The sequence below is a fragment of the Sinocyclocheilus anshuiensis genome, unplaced genomic scaffold (genome assembly GCF_001515605.1).
Source record: "Sinocyclocheilus anshuiensis isolate Anshui unplaced genomic scaffold, SAMN03320099.WGS_v1.1 scaffold300, whole genome shotgun sequence".
NCBI lineage: Eukaryota > Metazoa > Chordata > Actinopteri > Cypriniformes > Cyprinidae > Sinocyclocheilus > Sinocyclocheilus anshuiensis.
The window spans coordinates 1,702,165-1,710,962 of NW_015557379.1; the positions used below are offsets into that span (position 1 = coordinate 1,702,165).

Genomic DNA, 8,798 nt, shown 5'->3' on the forward strand with positions numbered 1-8,798 from the left:
TAAATGTGACCCTGGAGCACAAAACCAGTCATAAGGGTCAATTATCATTGACATCATAAGCTTTCTATTGATGTATGATTTGTTAGGACAGGACAATATTTGGCTGAGATACAACTATTTGAAAATCTGGAATCTGAGGGTGCAGGGCTCATGGATTCCGCTGATGCGAGGTAAACTTTGCCGTAGTTACCCTCTTGAAATGAAGCTCTCTGAACTTTCTGAGTTTCTCTTCTCTCTTCTGTGCTGCTGGAGTCTCTGTGGTTTCCTCTTCATTGCTGGAAGCAACAACCTGCACAGTGAATGTACCGCATACAAGCCTAATAATGTCATTTCAGTGATAGCTAGAACATAATTAGTACACTGAAATCTTTAGCAAACCAAATCAACAACATTACTCACACAGAGAGAGACTAATGTTAGCATCTTAAGCCATGACTATAAGAACAACGTTCTGAAAACCGACACGCTAAAACGATCATTTCACGAGTACGTTAAAGATCGCTTATCAAACATAATATATAATATATAAACAATAAAGACATAAGTTAGGTTAATTCGTAAAGAATTTTGAACTGGTGTTTTTGTTTACCTTACCGCTAGACGCCATTGCTTCTTTCAAAGAGGAAGTACGTCACGCATTTCAGTTCGACTGAGATCTACTGACCTAATATGTAGTTCCGCTTTCTTAAGAGTTGCTTGGACATATTAATAAGACAGCATATAATAATAACTAGCAATAATAAAAATGTGATTAAAAAACAGTTTTTAATTATTATTCCGTTGATGACTTCTAGTTTGCTTTCATCTGCTTATCAATATTTCTGTTTAATTATATTATGAACTCTTTGTTTTTCAATTTATTATTAAATTATATATATATACAAACACAATTTGTTATTATATGTATTAATACAATTACATATATAATTGTATTTATTTAATTTATTCGTTTATTTTGCTTGTCTGCCCTTTTGTGTGTGTAGGCCTAATGGTGCGTTCAAGTCATGTCAGATAGATCGTATTTATGAGTTGAACGCACATGAACGCCACCACAAAGTCGTTATTACGAGTGGGAAACTCTAAATTTTCTTTAAGCCCCGAGTTTCCGAGTTGGGGGCGTGTCAATGAGAAACATGGCGGAATCGATGGATGCAACGTCTGTAGTTGACGGTAATTTTTTGTTTAAATATAAACTTAAATTGGTCATGTTCTTGTTACGCAGCTGAAATCCAAAATTCTTTTCACATTTAGATATAAAAATTGAGTAGAACGTCAACAATAAAAACAGCTAGCTAGTTTAACTTATTATCTTAAAAGTCCATAGATATCGCTATTATTTAATACGGCTGTTAACACAACAATATACTTGCTCTTGTGAATTTATTTGGATGTTAATTACATCGTGCGAGCTGTCTCTTTAATACCGCTTAGTTTACATACATGTTGCTGCTGATTGGGCTGACATGTTTGACACACCCACCAAACAAGAGAAAACGCATCTCAAACCCCGTTGCACACCGTTTCCAGGAAACATGTCGTTCAAAACAGAAACCGTAGCAAAACGGTGCACACCGGTTTGAGCTTGAACTTGCCCCTGTTTTCTGGGCTTGGTCAGGTGATGTTCGACATATACCCTATTACGACTTTTCAACTCATAAGTACGAACGTCCCAGGAGGACTTGAACGCAGCATACGTTTTTTCCTCTTTGTGAAATTTTCTGTAGATACTCTTTAAAGGCCCGTTCACACCAAGGATGATAACTATAAAGATAACGATAAAGATATAGTTCCAAAAATCGTTCTCAATATTAAAGAATAGCAGAGTACACACCACAACTATAACGATAAAGACAAAGAGAAACGATATCGTTGGAATCACTTTCAAAACGATTTTTCTCCAGCTGATGAACGATAAAAAATTGACAGCCAATCAGAATCCATCCTGCTGTGACGAGCTCAAGAATTTAAAGCGGCAGACGAGCGTGCGTTTAGAATAAACAGACGATATCGTTCGCTGGTGTGGACCTGTTTTTATACAGTCTATGGTGTGGACGCTAATATCATTATCTTTAAAGTTATCGTTATAGTTATCGTTCTTGGTGTGAACTGGGCTGCCCTGAAAATGTTTGTATAGTATAATTTCTGTTGTTAATAATAATAATAATAATAATGATTATAATGATAAAGAAAAAAGTAAAGAAAAAATAAAAAAGTTTAAAAAAGAAGACAAAAATAAAAAGGTACACAGTTACTAATAACCCTCTTATGTTTTTTTATTTATTTATATATTGATATATTAATTCTTGCTGACATGGTGAATGAAGTTGCAGTGGTTCAAACACAATGGCTCTCACCTCACCTGCTATGTGTCACCAACATGACCTCCGCTGCTCCTCTGGTCTGATTGTGTATAATTAAGTTCTCTTTAAGAGGATGTAATTAACCAGAGTTTACAGTTTCAGATTAAAGCAGCCTCTAGATCAGAAGCCACACTAATGAACTGATGTGCCTGTTCTGCAATCCAGATGGAACAAAAACCAAACCACCCTCAAACACACAAGACCTAACAGCTAGAGAGCGCTTTTTATGATATTTTATATTTGCCATAGCAATTTCATTTAGTAAAAACTTACATAGTAAATATTTTCTGGAAATCTATATGAATATTAAAAATAGATCAAATTTGATGAGAATTAAGAACTAATGTTATATCTATAATATATACCATATACAAATATATAACAATAAGAATAAATAAAAATGAAATAATAAAACAAAAATATACAATCACACACACACACACACACACACACACACACACACATATATATATATATATATATATATACGGCGCAATAATGCCTGCTGTTTTACTTACTGAATGAAGAGTGGTTATAAAAAATAATAAAAAAAGATCACTATATATATATATATATATATACATACTGTATATGTGTGTGAATATATATAGTGATCATTTTTTATTATATTATAGTAGATATGTGACCACTCTTAATTGTGCATTTTTATTTCATTATATTTGTATGTATTAATCAATAAATCATTTGGCAGCCAATGGAGAAAGATTCTCTTTGCAATCATGTGGTGTAGTTCCAGCATTTACCAGCAGAGGCTAACTGAGCCATGCTAACTAGCTAACAAGCTAACAATGAAATATTTGCCCAAAAGTGAAATAAAATAAGGCCAAATAAATGGATGGCACTCACACGAGGTCATGCTTGAAACATGTACAGTGCAATAATGCCTGCTGTTTCACTTACTGTATTCAAAAAGATTGTGTGTGTGGCCTGCTGTGTATATTGACAGTATTGAGAGAACAGTAAGCTCCTGGCAGAACAGGTTTTCTTAATAGTAAGAGGTCATTCAGCTGGATTCCATTAGCAAACTACATAAACTATTGTGTTGTTTGATTAATGGATGCATCCTCTATTTTGAATCACGACTCAGACCAGCCCCGGTGTGTTCAGCTGCCTGACATCTGGGTTGTAACTGCTATAGAAAACACAGCCAATAAAATCATGCCGTTTCCCTAATTACTATTTCTTTCATTTCCACTGCCAATGAGCAAGAACTTGGACAGGCCAAACCAAACAAAGCTCTGACTGCAGCATGCCAGCTCAGTTACCCACCGAAGGAGGGTCCAATCTCCAAACATGGACACACTGAGTATTGTTAGGTGGGCTGATTATAAAGTGTCAAACCCACTTTTGATGGTCCCATCTGTGTATGATTATGAAAGTAATGCCTGAAACAGCTACTGCAATAGAAATCAACAGTGACAGAATATATAAATTGGAAAATAGACAGTACAGTACACTTCTTTCACGAGGGCCGAGTTGTGTGCTAAACTGCTCTCTCGGGGAAAAAAGGTACAAAAGCTGTCACTGGGATGGTATCCTTTCAAAAGGTACACCTTATTTACCCCTAAATGGTACATATTAGTATATAAAGGGTTCATATTAGTACCTTTTGAAAAGGTAGCACCCCAGTGACAACCTTTTTTCTGTGAATTGAATTACTTATTTCTTACTTTGAACTAAAAACTGAACTTAAATTCATTAATTTGACCTGAATTTGAATGAAGGTAGAAAACAGGATGCAGAATTCCAGTTCACATTTGAATTTCAAAGGAAATTTTCATTTGAATCATTTAAAGCATGAAGTTTAAGAAAATGTTGAATTTTGGTTTCATAAAATCGTGTTCAAGATTTTTGAAAAATGTTTATTTGTTTTTGAAATGTGAAGGTACATAGGCCTTGCAGATAGATGGATAAATATTTTTACATTTTGTGTTTATTTTATATACACTATTGTTCAAAAGTTTGGGGTCAGTCATTTTATTTTATTTATTTTTGTTTCAAAATAATTTTATTTCAAATAAATTGTGTTCTTGTAAACTTTCTATTCATCAAAACATCCTGGAAAAAAAAAATCAGTTTCCACAGAAATATTAAGCAGCACAACTGTTTTCAACATTGATAATAAAACATGTTTCTTGAGCAGCAAAACAGCATATTAGAATGATTTGATTTCTGAAGGATCATGTGACACTGAAGACTGGAGTAATGATGCTAAAAATTCAGCTTGGCATCACGGGAATACATTACGTTTTAAAAAAGATTAAAATACAAAAGAGTTCTTTTCAATTTAAAAAATATTTCACAATATTACTGTGTTTTTGCAGCCTTGGTGAGCGTAAGAGACTTTATTCCAAAAACAATAAAAAATCTTACCGACCCCAAACTTTTGGATGGTAGTATATTTTACTGCTTTGCATACAAAATCAGCATCTCCATGTGGAAGTTTCCATGTAGAAAGCTGAAAAGTCTTCATATCAAGACACAACAGGATCCCGTGTTCAATCCGAATCACACGCACATCTCATGTCAGCAGTCCGGTAACTCAAGGCCATGTTGAGTGCCAATAATCATACGCAACTCATCTGATCAGACATAATTCTCAGGACTGATTTGGATTTGCTTTGGAAGTAAGCTATCATCACTTGTATCCCAGGGGCTCTCATGAGCACAACAGGATGATAAATATTCTCATAATTATGCCTATAAAATGAGTAACTCCAAAACGCTTTTGTTTTTGAACACTAGGCGTTATATATGTGCAGTGCCACCAACCTTGTCACATGGGATATTTCCGCTGTCAAGGTTAATATGAAAGACCAGTTTGTCTATGTATTTCTAAAAGAAGGCCATAGAGAGATGTTTGCTCATTGATAGCATCAGTATTCAGGCTCTCATCCTCATTCAATTCCCAATTAAATGCTATTACAGCACACATAAAGAGATCCAGAGCATTGTCGGTAACAACGACTTTCTGTCTCCTAGAGGAACATTGACAGATCTTCTGACTTTATTGATGCGCTTAGATATTTAGAGAGCCAGATAGACAAAGTGAGACGTGAAAAGGGAGACAAATGTACATATAAGCTATCAGCATCTACTGCCTAGGGCTGCCTTTCCCAAAAGCATCATAAGCCAAAGTTGATCACAGAACCATTGTCACTAATGGAGCTACGATCAACTTAGGTTTGCGATGCTTTTGGGCAACACAGCCTAGTACGGTACTTTCTTATAACTTTCTTAAAACCTTATAAGTGATTGTTTAGGTGTCAATTTACATGATGCTTTCTCTTTCTAGGCAGCGATTCTGTGTGCCTAAATAAGTGTGTTAAGCTTATTAAGGCCCCAGTAAGCCTACAAACACATAAAAACAGAAATATTGGGAAGATAGCATGTTTACTTAGATACGTTTTATGCTATTATTATTAATACATTTCATACAAATCATACAAAAAATACATCTCGTACAAATAATACAAATTATAAATTAAAAAAATAATGTAAATTGTGAATTACATTGAAAACATAATATATGTTTATACTATAGTATAAATTATATAATAATAATAATACATTTGAAAAAATACAATGTAAAAGTATAATTATATAAAACAAATAAATGATGTTTATGTATTATGTATGCAGTTATGTACAAATCATACAAAATTAATTTCATGAATGCAGATCACAAATTTGGAAAATACAATGTAAATTACATTATAAATGTCATATAAATGATATAATAAGATAAATCAATTATGTATGTTTATGATGTATTTGTTGTGTACAAATCATATGAACATTAATTTCAAACAAATCTTGCAAACCATAAATGTAAAAAATACAATGTAAAAGTATTTTCAAATATAAATGATGTAACCATATAAATACATAATATACATTAATTATGTACAATATGAATAATAAATATTAATATTAAAATGAATATAAACTGCATTTATTTATTTATCGTTTACAACACTTTAACGTTTGCAGCTTGATCTTTGTTTTTGTTTTGAGGCATGAGGTCAGTCTGTGATGTTTAGACCCTGATTTTGCTCATAATTGTGAAAAAAATAATTTTTTCTTAAAAATTACTCCGAAAACAAGTTAAACTCAAGGTGCTTTTCAATAGGGGGCGCCATGTAACACCAATAGCAACTGTCTTTGAATAATGCAGAAAATAGCTTTTGATACTTGATATGTCTGATCATGTCTCTCTCTCTCTCTCTCTCTGTGTGTGTGTGTGTGTGTGTGTGTGTGTTTACTGCTGTTTTTCTATCAGAAGGACAGTTGATGGCATCGCCGTGGGCTTTGATTTCAGCCCGTTTCATTCATCTCGGCTCATCAGCTGGAAATATTTACATTCTCAGATCCCTTAATCTTTAACGAAAGAGGCATGAGGCTCTGTCTTAGATTTCAACACAGAAAAGCCAAAGAACAAGAGGGAGCAGAGGCCGTGTTAATCAAATATAGAGCTAACTTTAGCTAAGGGCCTGCTAAACACGTCTCTAGGTCTGAAAAATCATGAACACTACTACTCAGAAGTTTGGGGTCGGTATGAGTTTTTAAAATGTTTTTCAAAGAAGCCTATTATGCTCATTAAGCCTGCATTTATGTAATCGAAAATGCAATAAAAACAGTGATATTGTGAAATATTATTGCATTTTAAAATAACTGTTTTCTATTTGAATATATTTGAAAATGTTTACTCCTGTGATGTAAAGCTGAAAATTTCAGCATCATTACTCCAGTCTTCAGTGTCACATGCTCTTTCAGAAATCATTTTAATATTCGGATTTGCTGCTCAAGAAACATTTATCTTTTGTAACATTATAAATATCTTTACTGTCATTTTTGATCAATTTCATGCATCCTTGCTGGGAAAAAGTGTATTTGTATTTGAAAATAATAGTTATTTTTGTTGATGCACTCAAGGTTGATTAAGGCCATAAAGAGACCTTTATTTCAGGATATTAACATTTTAAAATATTTTGTTAAAGATGACTGTTAAATAGTTTAATCAAGATAAAATAGCTAAAAAATAATTTAGCAAGATTTCTAAGTGCCTGCAATTATAGAAATGCCCATAAGTGAACTCAACACGTTGTCACATGTTCTTCTCCAAATGGTGCAAAGACGTTCTTCACAGGATGGTGAACATGTGCTGCTTCCTGTAATGCTGTTGTGACACAATAAGTCGTTGTGGGCTCTCAGGTCGTGCCAACAGCCTCTGGACACACAGCTGTGTGCTAACAGACCTCCTTATCGATCCAACATTTAGCTCAAGGAATCGCAGATAAGATCAAACGAATATATAGAGAGATAGATTCTTAATTATTTTCACATTACTACACTTGACTTCACTATTTTAAACTTGAATCCTATTTTACCACAATTCTGCCCCAATTCGTGTTTGTTTGCATTGAATCTATTGCTCTAATGAACATTATACACATTAATATTTCTAGAGAAGAAAGAAACCATTTTATCTTGTTGCTGCATTTTTATGGATGTTATTTTATAGAGTTTTATGTATGACCATTTTACACAATTTTTATGATCTTGCCTTGGGCCCCTTAAACAAACTGGCCTTTTGTAATTTTTTATGGGTACAGATTATACTTTTAAAAGATATCAAATAAAATCAGTTGAAAAGCAAGGTCATACCAGCTGGGGTTTTTTTGCTGACCCAAGATGGTCTACCACCCCTAATTAATCTGCTTGACAACCAGCTCAACCAGGTTAACCACCTAAACCAGCTTGAACGAGCTGTAGCTAGATTTTCTAACAGGCATTTTATTACTGGACGTTTGTATTATCTGTATTATTTGTATATCTTCCTTGTTAATGGTAATCCCATAGAGCATTAAGATGAGATTGTCCAAGTTGGTTGATGAAGTGATTTCATATTTAATGTAAATATTTACAGTTATAATTAATTAAACATCCAAAACATTAAAATAAACTATTTTACTTATATTTCTGTGTAAATTCAAGTCACACATTCAAACATATATAGTACAATGTGAAGTGAAATGTAGAAAAAATACATACATATCTATATCTATATATCTAATGTATATATAAAATGATAAGCTAGTATGCTGATTTACTGCTCAAGAAACATTTATTGTTATTATCAATGTTGAAAACAGTGCTGCTTAATATTTTGTGGAAATCTTTTTCAAAATTCTAAATATTACTGTCCCTTTTGATCAATTTAATGCACCATTGTTGAATAAAGGTGTTAATTTCTTTAAAAAACTAAAAACAAACAAAAACAGTCTGCCCCATTCAGGTAAGAGTGTTTGGGAAACCTGTTTGAAAACAATAATTATATATATTATTTTTGATAAGAAAAAATTCTGTATGAATATGTGTACCATTAAATCTATAGAGAGAGAAATTTTATATATA

General features: G+C 33.0%; 1 protein-coding gene across 1 annotated transcript in view; it reads right to left on the bottom strand.

Annotated features, from left to right (window-relative positions):
- LOC107679146 (pre-mRNA-splicing factor syf2-like) overlaps positions 1–654 on the bottom strand; it is a 10,220-nt gene extending 9,566 nt beyond the window's left edge. The window contains exons 1-2 of the mRNA XM_016474605.1: positions 590–654; positions 191–289 (exon numbers count right to left, since the gene is read on the bottom strand). Of these exons, the coding sequence (XP_016330091.1) occupies positions 191–289; positions 590–607 (117 nt within the window). The 5' untranslated portion in view covers positions 608–654. The remainder of the gene's footprint in view (positions 1–190; positions 290–589) is intronic.
- Between the last annotated feature and the right edge of the window lie 8,144 nt (positions 655–8,798).